The sequence below is a fragment of the Prinia subflava genome, chromosome 2, assembly GCF_021018805.1.
Source record: "Prinia subflava isolate CZ2003 ecotype Zambia chromosome 2, Cam_Psub_1.2, whole genome shotgun sequence".
In the NCBI taxonomy this organism is placed as follows: domain Eukaryota; kingdom Metazoa; phylum Chordata; class Aves; order Passeriformes; family Cisticolidae; genus Prinia; species Prinia subflava.
In genome coordinates, this window is record NC_086248.1 from 61,200,011 (window position 1) to 61,221,065 (window position 21,055).

Sequence of the window (21,055 nt, forward strand, 5' to 3'; positions counted from 1 at the left end):
GCTTTTTGTAGAGCTCCAGACTGCAAAGTTCACTCAATGGTACATGAAGACAGACAAGTAATACAACAGAGACACCCATCCTATACCCCACAGTCCAGGATGGGGTTCACACAGCTACTCCAGACAGAGCAGACAGCCAAGCCAAACACTCCTTACTCTAGCCAGTTCCTCTAAACTGGGTTTTGTAACATCCCTGTTGTTCCTCTTCAGATGGTCTTTAGATAAGCAAACAATGCCACCTGCTAAGATCAGCATGCAGGACTCTTTTCAGGGAGGCAGTTACCCAGGCCTGGAAACATCCATTACCAGAGGTACCTAGGAGCAGGAGTCATTATAATGCAGAGCAACACTGCCAAGGTAAACACGGGGCTGGAGGAGAAGGGATTGGAAACCCAAAGCAAAAGGAGTGACTCTGAAAAAGACAGAAGTGTTCAGAAATTGGACTGAGGTGATTTCTACCACTGAGGCAACAGCTGAATGCTTAAAAATCTGCGTAAACACAGTGTGGACATTGTCTTCAACACAATTTATGCCACAGGTGAGTTAGCAGGAACTGAACTTGATTTAGCAGCTGAAGGCTGCATCCTCCTACCATGGAGGCTGCCCCTAACATACCATGGCTGCAATTTTGTTTGAACTTCATTTCACAGGGTTCCACAGTCAGCAAACATCAGACCCTAAGGATCCCTCCCCTTCTCCTACAGAGGGAGAAGGATCTCCCTGTCCCTATGAGGACAGTCGCTGGAAAAGGACTTGGAAAGAGAAAAGATAATCAAAGACACTGCTGCAGACAAGAGACATTCCACCCTCCAGAACAGTCCCACTGAATAGCAGAGAGCCCACCGACCTGCTGCCTCTCCCAGCTGAAGGCTGCAGGGGCAGTAGCAGATCACCTCCCACTTCTTAGCTCTGGGAACATTCAGAAAGCAATGCAAAATATCTGTGACTGCTCAAATGCAGAAAAAGTGATAAAGAACCAATGACGGGTGAGGAGGGGCAAAGAAGCGAGGATGGTGAAATTGTCAAGGCAGGAAGGAAAACTCCACAGAGAAAGGAGGATGAAACAAAAAATTGCTGAGGAGGTAATCAGGGTGTATGGCCTGGTGGAAACAAGTGCTGTGCAAGCGGGAATGAGTTTATCTGAGGGTCTCCTCAAATGACTGCAGGAATTAATGCTTCCATGATACATACATAAGGTCCAGAGCAAGACAGCTCAACTCCAAATACCTGCAAAAAGATGATCTGTCAATCTCAACACTTTCCCTTAAAAATGGACTTTCATGCATTGAAACACAGACTTGGTTAGATGAAAAGATCTTATGAAAAGAACACTTCTGCACACATCCCAAATATATCAAGGAAGGTTCCTATATGAGCCCTAAATTTCGATGTCATTCTTTGCAGAGGAGGTTTGTAAAATGAATGGTTTTATTTATGGCTACTCTTCACCATTTTCTGATTGTTGCTTTCTCAGGCTTGTGCTCCTAACACAAAGCCTAATTAACTGACTTACTGCTTTTTTAATGGATGCACTGCAACTGGAACACACTGAAGAGATCGGTTTGTCACAGATTAGAACAGACGCAATCAGAGAGCTACCTATGAAGCAGTGCTTTGTCATACACACTGCTAAAGGTTTCCAGTTTGCCACCATCATCTGAGTTTTTCTTTTACATCCTTATCCCCTCATAATGACTTGAGGTGCTAAAAAATAGTATCCCAGGTGCAGAAATCCTTTCTTCAGGATTTTACCCAACAAATCTGACAGTAAACTTTTTATTAACAATCCTAAATTGTTTGTTCTTAGAATCTGCAGTGAAAAGAACTAACGACAAAAATTACTAAGGAGTTAAAACACAGGCAACTGAGAGGGACATACTTGTGTCCTCCCAGTGAGAGTTTGCTGTCACGATGGAGTTTAAAGGGGACTGTGAAGAATTATTCCTCAAAGGCAAAGACATACACACACATGCACAAAAAATAAAAAAAGAGTTTTTTTCCTGCCATTTTTAAACACGGAAGTGTATGATCCAGGGCAACTTTTTAAAGTAATGTGATACAACTCTCTTGGGCAGCCTTCATTAAGCGATACTTTAAGTATTTCATCTCAAATGAGCACTTTTCTCTAGGGAAAGAGTGAAAGGTGTCAAAGACATAAACCGATTTTTGGTCTGCCATTCACATTGGGTAGCTGTTAGAAAGGCATCCCTTTTCTGTTTAAAATTGAGCATGGTGGGTCTATTTTCTTACATCCTCTAAAACTCCCAAACTTTGAGCTATTTGCTGTCTTGTTTTTTTCATCCTGGTCACTTAATTTCTACAGTTTCTGGGTCATTTCTTTTGCTTCACACAGTATTTTTAATCTCACCCTACCTACTATAATCAAAGTTTAGGACTGGGGGGAAGAAAAGCCAATCCCAAATACCATTCCCATTTTCCATACCAGATCCTTTCAAAATGATTTTTAAAGGAGGCATCACAAACAAATGTAAAATCAATCTTCTTTTCCGAATTAATGCTGGTTATAAAATAAATAAGCCAGATGTGTGTGAAAGAAAGCACCTGCCTTTCAGTGTGTTTCCATCACGTTCAAAGAAGGCAGGGGCTGTGACATTCCACTTGGCAGCGCAGCGCCATGACCGTCACTCTCAACGTAAATGTGAGACAACAACAGACGGAAGTTTGGGCATCTTGAATTTCATAGTTTTCTCTAGGTCTTGATTCAAGTTATAATTCGTGATGTTAAAAAATTAAATTCTTCTTGGTTCACCCCTGTATGGACAGGAGTACGTTTTCTGCTAGAGGTTACAGAGAGTTTTTCTTTCATCCGAACACACTGGCGTACCTGTGCCTACCTCCTCAAGCCACTCCTTCTGGGTGAACTCCGGGGAAAAGGAGCAGCACTCACCCCGCACAGACTCGCCAGGGAATTGTGATGGGAACCCTGCAACAGCAGAACACACACGTGCACTGTGCCTTTCCCTGACACTCTTCCTATCGCGGCACAGCGCACAGCCGCAAAGCAGCCCCGAGGGGAACTCCCTGCCGGCGGGGAGCGGCGCCGGGAGCCGGGGCGGCCGCTCCCGCAGGAAGCGGGAAGGAGTGCGGCTTCTCCCCGGGCAGCAGCGGACGAGGAACAACCCCGCGCCTCAAGGCGCTGCTGGGCCGCCCGCGCTCCCGGCGGCTCGACGGCGACCTCCGCTACCCGCGGGGGTGGGGAAAGGCACCGCCGGGCCGGGGCAAGCCGAGCCGGGAGCAGCACAGCTGGGAGCAGCCCGGCCGCACCGGGCCGGGCCGGGCCGGGCCGGGGCCCACAGCGCTGCCGGGTTGGGCAGCGCGGCCGCCGCTCCTCCCCTCACCCGCGGGCAGGGCGGGGGCAGCGCCCCGCCGGCGGCTGCTACCTGTCCCGGAGGAGGAGGAGCCGGGGCCGCCGAGCCAGAGGGACAAAGTTGACTCTGGAAAGTTTACCGCGAGTGGGAAGAGAAGGGCGGAGAGCAAAGGGGAAGGTCGCTCCCGCCCCGCCGGCCGCAGCCGGAGCTCCCCGAGGAGGCGGCCTCTTCCTTCGCGCTGCGCTGGGCGCCCCCGCGGCGGAGGCACTCGGAGGCCTGCCGAGGTGACCGGCCAGCGACAGCGGGGCACGGCCGCCCTCCCGGCCCGCCTCCCTGCGAGAAGTGGCCGGGGACGGGTCCCCGACGAGCTCCTGCGGGGCTGCCGGCTCCTTCGCCACCACCTCCACCGGGACCCCTGCGCCGTCGTCCCCGCGGCCGGCGGCTCCCATGGCTCTGAGCAAAGGGCTGCGGCTGCTCTGGAAGCAGGAGCCGGGGCCGAGCGCGCTGCTGGAGGCCCGCAGCCGCCAGGACTGCCTGTTGCTGGAGGCCGGCACCGTGGCGGCGCTCAGTAAGTGCGTGCGGGGGCCCGGGGGTGTCCGTGGGTGCGCAGCTCTGCTGTGAGGGGACACTGGGTGCGACGGCAGCGGGAGATGCCCACGAGCATTGGGACACTTCCCTCTGTGGCTTGGAGAGAGGATGGAGAGCCCGCATACCCCCGTCCAGTGGGATGCTGGCTGCGGGGAGCGCCTCGCCTCGCTTACACCCCGAGCTCCAGCACGGCCCTCCAGGCTTGGCCACTTGCTGGCGCCTTTGGGTGACCCCCGGTACTTGGCGTGCGCGGAGGGTCGGCCAGCATCTCCTCCCGATCCGTGTGCCATCGCTGCCCGGGGTGTCTGTAGCCTCCTCACCCGCAGCCGGGGCAGAAGAAGCAGGAGAGGCCACCCGGCTGCCTGGTGGCGGTGCGGTCTCGGCACAGGGCACATTTAATGTACAAGACTTATCTTCTACAGCCTTGACTGCAGAGGAGGGCCCAGGTAAAGGGTCCACTGCCTCTTGAGGAAGTTTCTACTCAGCTACATCAGGTGCTTAACCACCAGTGAAGACAGCCAGCTCACAGCAGAGATGTTTTGGGATGACTGGCTGGAGATTTGTCTCCCGTAAAAAAACCCCTGGCCTCTTGCTGTAGTGCCCCTGTGGTTGGAAGGGTATTTGGTTACTTGAGTGTCTGGCTCTTACTGGAGGGGTCTCATAAACGTGCTCAGGGTTGTCTCACCTTGTGGTTTTGGTATTTGTTGCACGTGAATTGATGCGATGCTGATGTTGCTAATGTTGAGGCAGACACAGAATAATGAGGTGACTGAGAGCGTAAGAGGCAAAAAAGCAAAGTGTGGGAACACATGCTCGTGCTGTGTTCTTAAATTGTTTTCTGTGTAATACCTGTGCCTGCAATCATGCTGCTGTTCACAGCGTTGCAGGAGTCCGTGTTCAAGCAGCTCAAACTGTTGTAGTAAGATCTGTGTGTACATTGTGATTTGTACAATGTCAGTCACAGTATCACCTCAGGACCTGGGTCCACTCAGCTGAATCTTCCACAATGGACACTGGCAGGACATGCAGACTGAAATGCTTGGTGTTCAGGTGTTGGGGACTTTGGAAATGATGAAAGCCAGAAAGGTCATCCAGGGGCAGCTGATTTTGATAAGAATAGTTGTGATAGTGGGAAAATTTCCACCAGACGTGGAAAAGATGTTACAGCCACACTTGTGGGGATTTTGTTTTGTTTATTTTATTTTATTGGAGTTTTATATTGTGCAATATTTGCGAGGTTCTGTTTCTTGCTAAATTCTTCAGTAATAGTGGACATAAAGGTGTTACATTTTTCTAGAGGGAGTTTTTGTGTCAGTTTCCAATGAACTGGCAGGGAAAAGTCGTTTAGTACTGAGCAATACTTTACTCACTTTCCCTGATTCTGAACCCTCTTGACATTGAAACTGTATATTGATATCAGTGGGGTTTGGTCTGTATTTTGTTATTCTGATAAAAATCTAAAGCAGCTCCACTTCCTAAAGCCAATATGCATGAATAAAATGGAGAGTCCTGTATTCACCTTGCCAGCTCTGAGCCACCAGTACAACCAGTGGTTGGAAAGATTTGAAATCTCACTAATTAATCATCAACACAGAGTAGTTTTTTTCTCCCTCAGTGTTGCACTCTCCCATTTGAATGGCTATGCCTGAAATGGTTTAGTGGCTGGAAAGTTGCTCTGCTGAAAGGGACCTGGTGGTGCTGCTCAGCATCCATCTGAACATGATCCAGCAGTGTGCCCAGGTGAACAAAGAGGCCAGTGGCATCCTGGTCCATCTCAAAATAGGAGCATGTCCAGAGAAGGACAGTGGAACCAGTGAAGGATGTGGAGCACAAGTCCTGTGAGGAGCGGGTGAGGGAGCTGGGGTTGTTCAGTCTGGAGAAAGGAGGTTCAGGTTAAGATAAGGTTCACCTTATCAGTCTCCACAACGGCCTGAAAGGAAGGTGTAGCCAGGCCTCTTCTCCCAGGTAACAAGAGACAGGGCATGAGGAAATAGCCTCAACTTGCACCAGGGGAGCTTTAGATTGGTTATTAGGAGAAATTTCTTCATGGAAAGGATGGTCATACATATGGAAACAGGCTGCCTGGGGAAGCAGTGGAACTACTATGCCTGGAAGTGATCCAAAACTGTGTGGGTGTGGAAGTTGGGAAACATGGTTGAAATTATGAACACAGTGATACTAGTTTAATGGTTGGGCTCAATGATCTTAGACATCTTTTCTAATCCTAATGCTTCTATGTTTTTGTGATTCTATGATTATAGAATTTTTACAGTTTCTCTTAAAGTGTTTTAGAAGAATTCTGAAGTAGTGATTTGTATAGGGTAAAAAGCCTGTTTGCCATGCCTCTTCCAAGTCCAGTGGCATCATGTCTTGAGATAACTCTAATCATGTCTGTGTTGGCATTCAGCCTACTCCATGGTAATAACTTTGTCATTTTATTTCATTTGATTCCTCTATTCCTTCCTAGGTCGGTTCCTGTATTGTAGGAAAAGCTAGTTTGTCCAGTGAAGCCTGTTTAGATAACTTCTTCTGTTTATGCAGCAGAGGATCAGAAAAGGAGGGAAAACCAGTAGTAGGCATTGTGCTGGTGAATTTAGAAGAATTGTGAAGGGGAAGTTTCACAGCAGGGTGGTAAGAGAAACAACATTAATTCTGTTTTGTTTGACTTGCCTTTAGGTTGTTACTAACCATAGAACACAACATGGGGAGGTTAACATAAACTTTGTGTATGTGTGGTTTCAGACATACTAGTCCTAGGACTGTGTTAGTTTTGGCCTGTCTGTCTAGTTTTCTGTTTCTAAAATAAAGTTCCTTATAAATTGCATACCCGTGGTGAGGAGGAGTTATGCAACTGTGCCTTACGCAAACCTCTACACTAAATAAAAGCAGATTGGTACACCTGGAGCAGTTAAATTGTACAACAGTGTATGTAGTTTTGCAATTGCACCCTCATGTAAACACAACTGTAGAGATGTATAATCACAGATGGACAATGAAGGCCTGAGAACAAATTTTAGTCATAGTTAATTCTTTCCCATAATTACCAAGTATCTCTGCCCTTGAACAGGCATGACATTTGCACTTGCAGAAAGTTTAATTGCTTCTATAATAATTTTGTACTAGAAGAAACTTAAATGTTGAATTTAACCTAGTTCAAGTGGCAGAAGGGAGTGAGAATTGTCCTAGAAGTGGTGTTACAAAAAAAGAAGTCTGAAAAACCACACACTTGTACAGACACAGTGCCAATACAGGCTATAAACCTCTGGCAAACTCCTCATTAAAATAAACACTTTCAAATATGTAAACTAACAATTTGATGCTGTCTTGTGAATGGATGACTTTATACTTTTTCCTCTCTCAATATGTTATAAAGATAATGATTATGATTTTAGTTGCAAATTGATTATGTTTCACAATTTTCATTACTGCATTCAGAGATTTAATAGCTGAAAAATATTTGAATCCTTGATATCAGTAGTGGAAAAGTATTGTAAAGATCTCTAATTGCCTGAATATCAGCAATTTATAAAATGAGAACACTTGTCCTGTAATGGAAACCTAAACTAAAAGCGCTTGGAAAAATCAAGAAATCAAAAATTACTGCAGGAAACCTAGTTGCATATCCCTAAAGCCCTTAATCTGTATAGTGATGTGATATCAACAGAACAGTTTTCTGTTCTACTGTAAGTTAAATAGTATTTTTGAGGATAGGAGTTTGTCTTCCTCCTCTCATGATGTCACTGTAGGGTGGAGGGTAGAAGTAATTGTTTTTAACTGAATGACACATTTTGCTGGAGGCTTTTTTTTTCTTTTTTTGCCACTGGCAATCCTCAAGCTTCAGTCATCCCCAGAAGGATGGGTGACAGCCTGAAACAATTCTTCCAGGAATTCTCTGAACTAGAACATCAGTCTATTCTGTGGAAGAAATCTAGAGTCATGAAGGATGCAGAAAAATTGTCATTGATTTAGAAATTTTTGCCTAATACAACAGGCAGTATAGATACAGATGCTGTTCCTACTTTAAGCACATTAGAGTTTCAGTGGTTTACAGATGAAATGAACTGCACAAGATAGTTCTGGAGCGCTGTCAAGGCAGCTGCTAAACTAAGGCTATAGTGCTGAAAATATGGTGATTTAACTTTATTTTAGCAGGTAGTTTCAGTGAAAAGCTGTCAACAGGAGTGCTCTGCTATTGAATTTCAGCATAATATGTTTTCTCAAGGGCAGAGCCAAAGGGTGCAGGGATTTTTTTTTTTTTGCAAGCTCTTTGATTTTGCAGCTGCTTTTATAAAGGATGTTACATCACCTGTTATATTAAATCCTAAATGATCACGGTGTCTGGAAACTACAGAACTTCAAAGCTGATACAGTGTTTGTTTTTGCAAATATGTCTGAGGTTTTTCCTGACTTTTACCCACAGATCTGGGAAGTTAGCCTTTACTAGAGACAAACTTACATAGAGTTAAGGTGTGTGTCCCCTCCGTGGAGGAGCTCTGTGCCTCCTCTGCTGCTTTAGCTGCAAATGTGTGTGTGGTTCTCTGATGCAGCTGAGTGAAATCAGGGGAAAATCTTGCCAAAGCAGGAAGTAGCAGTTATTTACCTGTGCGTCTTTTTCTTGTTTTGTAGAGAAAACAGTTTCTGTGCTGTTCGTACATTCACTGTTTACAATTAGCTTTGGGGTTGTACTGATGTGAACGGCTATGCTGCTGAATGGGGTGTGGAAATCAAACACCAGTACTTGTGCACAGCACACTGTGAATGTATTTCTGAGCACTACATTCTGTCCAAGACAGTGAGCCCTCCACCATGGCTCATTCCTAGTCTTATGCCAGAATATTCATGTAGCTAGCACAAACTTTTATTAAGTTTTTCTTCGTATAAAGTTCAGTGGTGTTCAAACTTTTCCATTTGTGGGAGCAGTTTACAGAGCAGAAGTCCTGCCTTCCTTGGTTATGCTGGCAGTGGGCACTTGCAAGCTGTGGTTTCTCAGGCTGAATTTCACTGCTTGAGATTGTAGGGAAATGTGTGTGTTGCACTTCTTTCACTACTGTCAAAATGCAAACTGGGTACAGGGAAGAAGGAAGATGTATTCATGTAAGTGTAGAGTGTTGATTACGAGAGTTGTTTTCTATGCTAGGAGACAAGTACTGGTTGTGAGGGTTGAATTCTTTGTAGTGGTTATGTCTGTAGTGACTGCTGCAAGTTTCTATGTAAATATGGGTCATATATGGAAGAAACCACATAAAGATTATGGCCAAACTGCAGAGAAATCACTTAGGGACTTCCCTTTTAATTTCTTGACTGCCTGCAGCAGCGTGGAGCTGGCCAGCAGAAACCTGGTGGTTTCTTTAATTCATTATTCTTTGATTGTGAATTAATATATTCATATATGCACATGCAAGTATGAAAACATAATCTCTCACTAGGAGCAGATTGTTTTCAATCTAATAGAGAAAACCAGGAAACTGATCTTTCCAAAATGCTCATTTTCTGTTTTGTTTGTTGTGTTTTCAACCAGAAACCTATCTTACTAGAAAATTGATAAATACATTGCTTAATGTTTTAAATATTTGGATTCTCTATACTGTAACTCTGATCACAGACTTCTTTCCAACTCTGTACTGCTTGGCCTGTATGGTGTTTCTGAATACGGTCTGACTTCCATAATGCCTGTGTAGCTTGGATTGAATGTGAGCAGGAATATTTTAGTGGTGAAAGATATTGAAAATACAGCAAATTACTTGAAATGTGCCTGCAGATGACTGCAAACACCATTTGGAGGTAATTGTCTAAACTTATATAATACCAGACTTTGGACTTATTTCTAGGTAAGATACTTATGGTAATGTATATAAGGGAGTTTTGGTATGAAATTTCTGTTTGATTATAGTTTTCCCCTGTTTCTGGGGAAAGTTCACATCTCTTTCCTCCAAATGCCAAATGACACAAATAAAGTCATCCCATGACACCAAACTTATATTTCTTCAAGTACTTAGAAATATACTTGAGATTACATTTGTATAGCAGTACTTACAGCCAAGCTGGTGACTATTGCCAGAATCAGGCTGAAAAATCACAAGGGAGAAACAGAATCCATAACCCAGACTCTCTTTCTTCAAGAACTTCTCCTTAATTTTTATCTTTAGGTTGAAGGTACTACTGTGTCTATCCTTAGTGTTGGACTTAGAATTATGGTACCTTTTTCTGCCCTCTGACTCCAGTTGCTGACCTTTCTGGGGTCCATAGGCTTGAGAGTTGTGCTGATTCTTGCTGAAGTCTGGGGGTTCAGCCCTAAGAAGAGGTTGAATGAAGGAAACTGTGTATGTTTGGCCAGTTCCTGCTAGCTGGTAAATTGAAATTGCAGCTTTTGCAAGCAGGAAGTCACATTTGGTTAAGACATATGGTATAATGTAGTTTGTCTTTTCACAGTGTAGGTTTTTTTGGCTCTGAAATATTTTATGCATGGACAAGGTCACATTTAAATTGATTTTATTGCAGCATGGTTTCATTGAATTATTGCATGCCTCTTGTTTTGCAAGGGTTAAAGTGTTTCATTGAATTTTTTCCCTTTAACTCTCTTCATCCAACAAAGTAGCACATAAGTTTTGTTCTCTGTGTAGCAACACTCTTTCTGATTCAGAGTCGTGTCCTAGCACTCCTTGAATGCTCTGCGAGATGTTTTAGGGTTTGATGACAGTTACTTGAGATTTCAATAAGATTTTGAGATTTATAAATACTTCTTTTTAATAACAGGATATGAGCCTGGCTCAAGCCCTCTGCAGTAATGTCCTTTGTGGAACACCAAGGAGTATAACAGGATAGGAGGCTTCAAATTCCATTGGTATCTTTAACAAAGGGAATTTACACACACCACCCCCCAGATTGGTCCATAGGCACTAAAACATTCTGGCCTCTCTGTTTGCATGACCCACGGACATAGGTGTGTCTGTCTGGCTGTTCCTTTCCTGCTCCTTCCTTGCAGGCAGCTCTGCTGGTGCTGCTGTCCGCAGTGGTGCGGCTGTGCGGGCGAGGGTTGTGCCCGTGGCCTGCCCAGAGCAGCGGTGTTTCTGTTCCAGGCCTGGCAGAGCACAGCCATTCGCTGTGTGTCCAGAGAGGTCCTGTGCCAGCAGCCTACGCGTGTGTGGTGCCACCGGCTCCACCTGGGAAACTCCGCTGGGTTCCGTATGTGCCACTGGCGTGTACTTCTTGCCACAAAGTGGAATGGGCCATGTGTTGCCTAATTCCACACTGAAATAAATTCCATTCTTTTGGATTGTGCTCTTACCAGACACTTTTAACAGCCAACTTTCCAACTAGTAATTCCATTTTGAAGAGTATCACCATGCTTTTGAAGTGACTTTTGAAATGCTTTCAGGTTGTGCCTGGCCTGCAGCTTTATGAGCTTCCACATCTGTCTCAGATCTGAATTTCTTGGTATTTCTCTTGTTTTAGATTTCTTCCTAAAGCTGGAATATTCAGAGCAAGAATTTTGGTTTTCCCTTTTTATTTTAAAGTAGCACAATTATTTTAATGTAGACAGCTTTTGAAGGAGGGAACAGATTTAAGAAAAAAAAGTATGTACATTGTTGCTGCTCTTTTCTGCTTAGTAAAGATGCCATGGAAAGTGAAACATCACCTTTTTTAACCTGTTACGAGTTTTTTTTAATACTTAAGAAAGCCTTGAAAGGGAGGGTTTTTTTCAAAGACATTGTTATAGTCTATCTAAACTGGTTTTGTGAAATGTTTTTAAGTGCCTGAGAACTGAGCTTGCAGAGTCTCAGCCCTTAATATGTGCCATTACTAAGTATTTAAATTGTCCAGAGATTTATGTTACGCAGTAAAAATCACTTTATCCTCTGCTGCTTAAGCCTTGTTTCACTGGTATGTGTGGTATCAACATTTTGCTAGTTTCTCCTGATTTACTCCGAGTTCTAAGAAAGTAGAGTACATAAGTTGTGAAACTATGATAGTAAATACAAAATTAAGAAAATAGTAAACAAGTCTTCTTTATTTGTCACAAGTGCAAAAATTTAGATGAACGTGAATTAAGGAATTTTGCAAGAGAAATTGTCCTTCATTTCACTTCAAAATGTCAGCAATATATGGGATATTTATTTGTCTTCTGTATTTCTCACTGAGCTCCTTGCCTCTTGAGATTTGTAAGAAGTCTCTTTTCTCTTCTGTCATCCATTGCAAGCAGTTCAGTTTGTCCTTTTTGTGCCCAGAGGTTTCAGGATTTTTTTAACTGCTGAAGTTAATTAGGAGCATAAGATTGCATATATTTAGGAAATCTCTGAAGTACTATGTTGCTGTTTATCTGTAGTTCAAGAAGTAATAGGACATTTGAGGGTTATAGCCTATTTTCCTCATTTGGGAGATTAACCTTCCTCCTTGGGAAATATATACAAAATACAGACTTATTCAGGAAGTATTCTGGTTTTATGTTAAAGTAGCCAGTGACAAGTTTGTTCCGTGGTCTGGCTTTATATCTAAATGTTCACTATGTACCCATGGAAGTTGCTTGTTGCAGAAATGCACAAATGTAACACAAGCATCTGACCCTTTACTTGATTAACTAATTTTTCACTAAAATATGTTTCATTGAAATCAACACCTGGTGTTGTATCTACATGAAATCATGTTATCCTGCATACAAAAATTCCAGTTCTGTCTGAAATTAGACTGAGAATCTGGAAGCATAAACTCTCTCTTTTTGTACATGAAGAAAAAATATTTTATTTTAGCTTATGGCAAGACTGATTGTTAATTTTGTTCTTATTTTAGAACAGTGTAAATTTTACATTTGTTCATGTATTTATTTATTGATTCTGGATCTGATGTGGCATCTGTACCATAAAATAAAATTGTTACTAACAATCAGGTTGATTTGAAAATAAACTGAGTGCTCTTTTTTCTTCTAGGGTAGTGTGTGGAGATGAGCATTTCTGTGCCATCATGTTTTAATCTTTATGGTTTTACAGCATTTTAACCCTACCTTTATACTGTAGTCTCATTGACTGAGAAAAATCAACCCAGGTAGAATTGGGTCCTGTGCAATAGGAATAATAACAATTTGAAAATTTTATGAGGGCTGGATAACTAAGTTTCCTGCCTTTCTCTTTGTTCCTTAGCTCCAGAAGAAAAGGATGCAATTAAAGGACAGTATGAAAAACTCATGGATGCTTATGGCTGCCTAGGAGAGCTTCAGCTTAAATGTGGTAAGTCACCATCTGTATGACTGAGATTATAAATGCCCAGACAGTGCTAAATGACAATGAGTGGCTAAAGTTGTCTAATTCCTTAAATTGTGAAATCTAGTTGCACTTTTTTATATACAGTCTGGAAATGATCTGGGTTTTTTTGTATTTTGGGCCAAAACTGTATCACTGAATGATGGAGGGATTTTTTCTTAATTTATTTTGTCTAACATTCTCAGCTGCCTGAAGATAACTGGCATTCTTTCCCTACCACATTTGTCCAAGCCAAGCTATGATTTCTTAATTCTTCTCTTCTTTAAGGATCATGTTTAGACTCTGATTATCATGGTCATCTGAGAGTGCAGTACTACGGATTGCCAGTTCTTGCTATAATGCCTAATTGCCTTTAATCATTCATATGGGTAAGGATTTGCAGAAGAAGGCCTCTGGCTTCAATTAGTACAGTAAGGAATGTTTATTGTCATTGAGGTAAATTTTTGTACAGTTTGGGAATCTTGATTTAGCAAAGGACTTGTTATTATACTGCCTGCAGGAATGTTAATGGAAATAACATGTTTTAAGAAGAGAGCTGCAGTGATTGATTTCAAGATAATAGGGCCTTACACAGTACTTGGAAATCACTGATTTAGATGCACAAATAAAAAAGCACTGTACACATTGTTCACAAGATGTTCTAGTGAGCCTTAATTTTCACTTGAAGAAATAACAAGACCTTTTCCATATAGCTTGATGCTTGGTCAAGGAGTCTATCAAAGCCAGTGGTGGTGTGAGCACTGGTGTATTTAGAGCAGTAGATAGAATTGTGTCTTTTTATACCCTGCTTACCATTTTGCAGCCTGAGAAATATGATTTGAAATTGACCTGAAGAGGCAACTGCAATCTGAAGTATTTTTGTGTCATAGTTTAAAATTGTAGGTCCATCTAGTCTTTTTAAATGAATGTGGACTTTTTGTTTGTTTCTTGTGGAGTTAATTAGACGTTTCTCTGGAGATTTATATCAATTTGCTAATGTAATTTAAAACGGAGGACTCGTGATTAGTTTTTCTTGGCACTTGGATCTGTTTTTCTTCATGGAAGTCTAATGAATCCTGTTGTAGGAAAGGAATGTAGCTATTGAATTCAATCTCTTCAAGCTACAGATAAGGGTAGTTTTTGTATGTGGTGGGAACTAAATACATCCAATTTTCATCTTCATATTAAGAGGTGAATGATTTCAAATGGGATGACAAATATTCTCAGCCTTACTTTTTCTCATGCCCTTATTTCTTCTTGAACAATTTATGCTTAACTTCAGTGCTCTGAAAGTGTGAGGTTTTTCCTTTCTGAGCTTTGTTGCTGTACCTTTGCCTTGTTCTAGCATTAGATTACAAGTTTTGGTACAGGACTTGCTTTAGAAGGGATTGTTAAAATTCAGTGAAAAGTCAGAGGGTCATGCTGTAATGGTAAGTGAAGGTAAGCAAACATTTTCTGCTTCTGAACATGTTTAAAAACGCAAAGATGCATGTCTAGTATCTCACTATTCAAGATGTAGCCCAGGTTTTTGTCACAGTCTGGTTTAGACCTTCCATCTTACATGTGAGTGAGTTCCATCCCTTTAGCTGTTGCTTACATAAAAGATTAACACTTCAAAGGAATTGTACTGGGTTTGTGCGCAGGGTTTTGGTAGCAGGAGGGGCCACAGTTGTGGCTTCTCTGAAAAGCTGCTGTAGGTTTCCCCTGTGTCCAATGGAGCCCATGCCAGCTGGCTCCAGGACAGATGTGCTGCTGGCCAAGGCTGAACCCATCAGCAGCAATGGTAGTGCCTCTGGGATAACAGATTTAAGAAGGGGAAAAAACCTGCCCAGCTGAAGCTGGAGAAGAGCAGAGTTAGGACATGTGAGAGCAACAGCCCTGCAGACACCAAGGCCACCGAGGAAGGAGGGGCAGGAGGTGCTCCAGGTGCCTGAGCTCAGATTCCCCTGCAGCCCATGGTGCAGCCCATGGGAAAGCAGCTGTGCCCCTGCAGCCCCTGGAGGTCCACGGTGGAGCAGAGATCCACCTGCAGCCCCTGGAGCTCCATGGTGGGCAGAGATCCACCTGCAGCCCCTGGAGGTCCATGGTTTAGCAGAGATCCACCTGCAGCCCCTGGAGGTCCACGGTGGAGCAGAGATCCACCAGCAGCCCCTGGAGGACCCCATGCTGGAGCAGGTGGATACCTGAAGGTGGCTGTGAACCTTTGGGAGGCACGCAGGGGAGCAGGCTCCTGGCAGGAACTGTGGGCCCATGGAGAGAAGAGCCCATGCTGGAGCAGATTTGCTGGCTGGATTTGTGACCCTTTTGGGGGATCCACCCTTCCAAACTTCTGGAGCAGTTTGTTCCAGAAGGCCTGCACCCTGTGTGAGGGATCCACACTGGAGCAGTTTGTGAAGAACTGCAGCCTGTGGGTGGAGTCATGCTGGAGAAGTTCAAGGACTGTCTCCCATGGGAGGGTCTCCATGCTGGAGCAGGGCAAGAGTGTGAGGAGTGCTCCCCATGAGGAGAAAGGAGCAGCAGAGGCAATGTGTGAGGAACTGATCACAGCCCCTATTTCCCATCCCCCTGCACCACTGGGGAAGAGAAAATTTGGAGTAAAGTTAAGCCTGGGAAAAAGGGAGGGGTGGAGGAAGGTGTTTTATTCATTGTCCTACTCTGTTTTGATTAGTGATAAATAAAACTAATTTCCCAATTAAGTCTGTTTTGCCCATAACTGCTAAATGATCTCTCCCTGCCCTTATCTTGACCCATAAGCCTTTCATTTTGTTCTTCTCCCCTGCCCAGCTGCGGAGGGGACTTACAGAGAGCTTTGGTGAGCTCCTGGCATCCAGCCAGGGGGAGTCAAACAACCAGAGGAATGCAATGTAATTTTTTCCTTTTTTGTGTAATGTATTTTAGCAGCTGCAAACAAAGGCATAATTGGCTGCTCTTCACTGAGCTCCAGTGCTCGCATAGGCTTTGTTCAGGAGTATCGGCATTTTTTCCTACTACTGGAAACATGCAGACCATAAGTATTAAATTAACTGAGAGTTTATTTGTGAAAATACATTCCACCGGGATATCAAGAGTATATTTGTAGAGCAGAAGGGGAAATTTTTCGCCAAGACATGAAAGACGTCTCTGAACATTTTAATTAATCTGTAAATATCGCTACTTAGAAATCCAAATAAATCACATTGTATGCCTGCCAAAGTAGATCGTACTTTTTACAAGAAAGTAGATGAAATATGTGAAACTGACTCACAAAGTTAATGTTTCCCACCAGTAATAACATTCACTTCTATGTACTTATGTCTGTTAACATGACTCACAAAGTTCCTCTGCTTTCTTTTGTGAGATGGATGGCAGCAGAATGAATTGTACAGTGTCTGTGAGCTGTACCTCAGCCAAGATTTCGCTGCCAAAGAAGATCTAGCAGTGACAAATACATCTTAAGCAAAGTGTTAGAAGAGCTGGCTTTGCAGTGTTTTTTTCAGATACTGGGATGTCAGGAAGAGATGCATACATAAAGGGATATTTTAACACCATCACCACATAGGTTGTTTGCTATAATACAGCTGCTGTATTTGCAGAGGCATTCTGAATTCATTTGATTGTGTATTTACTCTTACTCTTGTACATATACAGTGTGTAGTTGAAAGGAAGAAATTTCAAAGGCAAAAAGAACAACTAAGTACCTGTTTTCTGTTCTTTTTGCATATTTCCTAAAAATGTAATTGTATTTAGAAGAAGGAGAAAGAGGAGTATCTTTGATACTAAAATGGTAGTTTGGAAAGTCTTGGCTCTTTTCATAATTCTGCTGTAGATATCCTCAGGAATTTTCAGCTAGGTAGTTAGAATGTACTACTCTGCTGTGTTCTGTTGCTATTTTGAAGACAGATGAGAGGCAAATTTGGTTTTTAGTGGACTATAAAATCGAGTGGAATATGTGTGGAGCGGAGATGGAAAAGTCTGAGGGAACATAAGGCAATGACATGACAGTGATGGAATGGAGAAAGCAAAAATTGGAGAAAATCCATTTGGGAAAGAAAAGGCAGCCTTGAGTGAAATAGTTACAGTTAAGGACAAAATAAGAATTGAATATTGACTTCTTTTCACTGTAGCTCAAAATAGGCAACATTGAAATCATCTCCTAAGCTGCAGGGGAAACAATTGCCTTGAGTCATGTAGACAGGTTAAATACAGAAACTGCAGCTTATTATTGTGTAGTGTGACGTACCAGAACTGCATTTCCTGCTTAACTTGGATAAAGGCAGTTGGTTTCACAAGAACACTTGAAAAAATGGATGGAAATTATTATTGTCTTGTTTCTGTGCTAAATATTCTTCATCCTCTGCCTCTTTTGTGCAACCCAATAAAAGGGCATTCAGCACATATCACTGTGAGCAAAACATTTCTTGCATTTCTTCAAAAGTGTTCTTTGCAGATTGTTGTAGTGATTGATAGTTGTAATGGCACAAAATAATGATCTTGGTCACAATGCATGAGCATTTGTACCCATTTATCTGAGATCAAAGTTTGGTCCATAAGCTTTGAAATAAATTTTTTCTTTAGTGCTATATGTGGGTCTCGCTTTTTCATAGATATGTTGCTGTAGAAAGCATGACCAGTAAGGAACACTTCACTTCTTGCTCTAAAATGATTTCAGAGATTTCATTAAAACATTACAGATTGCATCCCAAGGACAGGAAGGACATTTCTACAGTTGTGACCTTCAATTGCTGTTCGTACATCCCTAAATCACTTTCATAGATATGTGTACAGTTTAGAAGGGCTAATATGAATCAAGATTGTACATTAAACTTCATGTGTAAGTTAAAGAAAAAAAAAAGATTTTTACTTTCCAAAGTGGGGTATGATAAATAGTCTACAGCTGATGTGGTTGGTACCAAGTGAAATTGATCTGAAGAGGCAATTGCAATCTGAAGGATTTTCATGTCATAATTTAAAACTGTAGGCCCATGTAGATGTTGCTGGTAAAGAAGGGAAGACAGGGAAAGCCTTCTGTGTGTGTAGCTGTACAGCTTAGTGGTGAGCAATTTCTTACACCTTAATGGAAACACGACTAAAAGATGAATAGTGGAGCAGTGTTTTGGCAGGATTAATTCTGCGGTATGAGGTTCTAAAAGGGTGAAAGGTTGACAGGAGCATTACCTCCATTCCCTCTGAACCCGATGGCTACATCTGTGCTGTGAATAAAAATGGGCAGGACACAGGCACAGAGCACTGTCAATAGGATACTGAAATTAGCTTGTTCCCTGTGCCAAGAGGGCATGCACGTCAGGCAGGGATCTTCCCCCTGCAGACAGTGCAGTGATAGCCCAGAGCTGGTTCCCAGGAACACTGTCCAAATACCACCTGGAATGAAAGTGCTTTCAGAGGACGGGGCTTGGGACTTTTTTCCAAGATACAGAGTCAAGAGAGATTTGTGTTAAACTGCGGCTGTGGTGTTATAGGGTTTCTGCATTGTCTGTTTTGCAGCATACCCTGAGTGATTTAAGCAAATAAGAGAGTTTAGAGCTGGTCTGAAGACCACCTCAGCTCACAGAGCAGCCTGGGAGAACCAAGTGGCAAGGCAGGCTAGCTTTATCATACTTAAACCTCTCTTTTCATAATTTTTCTCCAGTTTTCTGGGCTGTAAGTGTGAGCTCCTTTGCCAGCCTGTCTCTGTTCAAAGGTATCGTGAAAAGCACGTAGTGGTGGCTCTGTGATTTGGAGTACTGTAGAGAGACTTACTCTGTGTATATGGAACTGTAGAAGGGCACGAGTCAGAGGGGACCTTTACAGACCATCTACTTCCACCTCTCCTCTGATGGACAGGTCTCCTCTAGACCAGGCTGCTCAAAGCCCCTTCCAACCTGGCCTGGAACACTGCCCAGGGGTGAGGCACCCACAGGTTTCCTGGGAAGCCTATTCTATCGTTTCACTACTTTCATTGTAAAAGATGTCTTCCTTGTATGCAATCTAAACTTGCCGTCTTTCAGTGGAAAACTCCTGCCACTTGTCCCATCACTACAAGCCCTGGTGAAAAGTCTCTCTCCATCTTTCATTATAGGCTTCCCTTTAAATAGTGAAAGGCTGTAATAAGGTTTTCCCCGAGCCTTCTTTTCTCCAGGCTGAACAACCCTGACTCTTTCATGTGGAGTTACTGCCCAGTGGCAGAAAATTATCACAGCTTTAGAAAACCAATCTCCTTATACTTCAGGGACAATGCAGTACCTTCTTAGATATGATTACTTTTTTGGAGCTTATTCGATAGTGATTTAAGGGAGTAGAGATGCCAGACCTTTGAATGTGTAGATGAGTATCCCATTTGAGGGTGAGTGGTTGGATGGAGGAGGTAGTAAAAAGAATTTATGGTCTCTGGTAAGCAAGAGCAAGTTTCTACTTAAGGCAAATATTCCTACTCAATGCCTTCTTAAACTAGAGGATTATTCTGTTTAGATCCAGTGATTTTCCACTGGTTACAAGCTCCTCAAAGGACAGAACCACAGGTAACAAGCCCTGTATTGTTAAGTTTTTATTCTCTTTGGCTATTTTAATGTTGACTTTCTCATGTGATCTCTTCTGAACCGTCTTGGAAAGCTTAAGGTCATGGAAGGCAATGAAAGTTCTTGTACTCTTTGTCTCAGCATTGCATGCAGGCAGCTCTCCAAGTCCTTCACTACTGCTTTTTTGTGACTAACAAAGCTGACTGATATTAAGGCATACTAATGGTGTTTCTATATATTGCTTCCAAAGTCTCGTGAGTGAAGTTTAGTTTGAGCTGATCAGTTTTGCATGGTTTCAGCTAAGTCACAGAAGCTTTTAGCTATCCTGAGAGACAGCTAACTCCTCCTAAACCTTTCTGGAGGCTGCAAGGCAGTATTTGGTCAGTTATGAACTCTCGTGGTGATAACTGATGTGTCTCCTACTCTTTATTCTTTATAATTACACAAAGTCATATGCAAAGGAGGAATAAACTGTCAGTATTTCTAGCCCTCTGCTGCGATATCACAAGCACAGAAGACACACTTCTTGAAAGCACTCAAGAAGGAGAACACAGCACAGTGTTGTTACAGAAAGAAATGTGACGAACAGAGCTTTTTAGTAAATGCCACCTACACTGGCCTTTATACAAAACTGGAGTCAGCAGAACAGAATGAATAAGATCTAATCTCCCACCTTGTCCTGCCATTCCAGTGCCACATGCCTACACAAATATTCTGGCCCTGCTGAAAACCACCCCTAACTCTAGTTTCTGTAGCCAGACTGTTATCTGAAAGCAAGGACTCCCCTACTGGTGTTTCAGAAAAAGAATAGTTGTTGTGTGAGAGCTGGTGTGCGTTTTCAGACAGTGGGTCACCCTGAAGGGTTGAAAAGTGATCCTAAGAAGTGTTCCCTTTTGCTGTCTGAAGCTGTACTGTCCCAGATTGTCACTGTGCCCTTAACTAATTAGCTTGCTCTTGGCAGGTCAGCTGTTGGTTCTGCTGTGCTAAATTAATAAATCTTGGCTCATTTCCACCTTTTCTTACTAACTGGAGTGACTAGGATGACATTGTCTCCATTACAGGCCAATTTAAGTGAATCAAACAGTTTCTTTGTAGCAAAATCGGCATTTCCAGAAAAATTGTTCTACTGTTTTTTAATTATCATCTCAGAGACAATGAATAGAGGTTGAAATGGTTCTGTGTATGAGAGATCTGATTACAGTGATGTTCTCAAGCTCCAAATTTATCTTTTAGTTTTGGGGCCCTGAAGTTCAGCTGCTTCATGGTTTCACAGTTATGGCAGCTGTAATTGTTTTAGTGGTAACTGAGGTTGTCATTGAATCATGTACACGCTTTAGTGATATAAAAAGCAAAATCTCAAGAATTGGTAATAGTGATATTTTACCAATATCTGAACATGCCTAGCTTCAGATGAAGC

At 42.8% G+C, this 21,055-nt stretch overlaps 1 protein-coding gene across 6 annotated transcripts in view; it reads left to right on the forward strand.

The window, feature by feature from the left end:
• Window positions 1-3,638: 3,638 nt before the first annotated feature.
• The window catches only part of SYNJ2 (synaptojanin 2), a 64,781-nt gene continuing 47,364 nt past the window's right edge, over window positions 3,639-21,055 (forward strand). For 4 of the 6 annotated variants that reach the window (XM_063390187.1, XM_063390190.1, XM_063390188.1 and 1 more), the window contains exons 1-2: window positions 3,639-3,897; window positions 13,049-13,135. In XM_063390187.1, coding sequence (XP_063246257.1) covers window positions 3,777-3,897; window positions 13,049-13,135 — 208 coding nt within the window. In that variant the 5' untranslated portion in view covers window positions 3,639-3,776. Of the gene's footprint in view, window positions 3,902-13,048; window positions 13,136-21,055 lie in introns of those variants that run through there. The other 2 variants (XM_063390191.1, XM_063390192.1) reach the window with 2 other exon arrangements.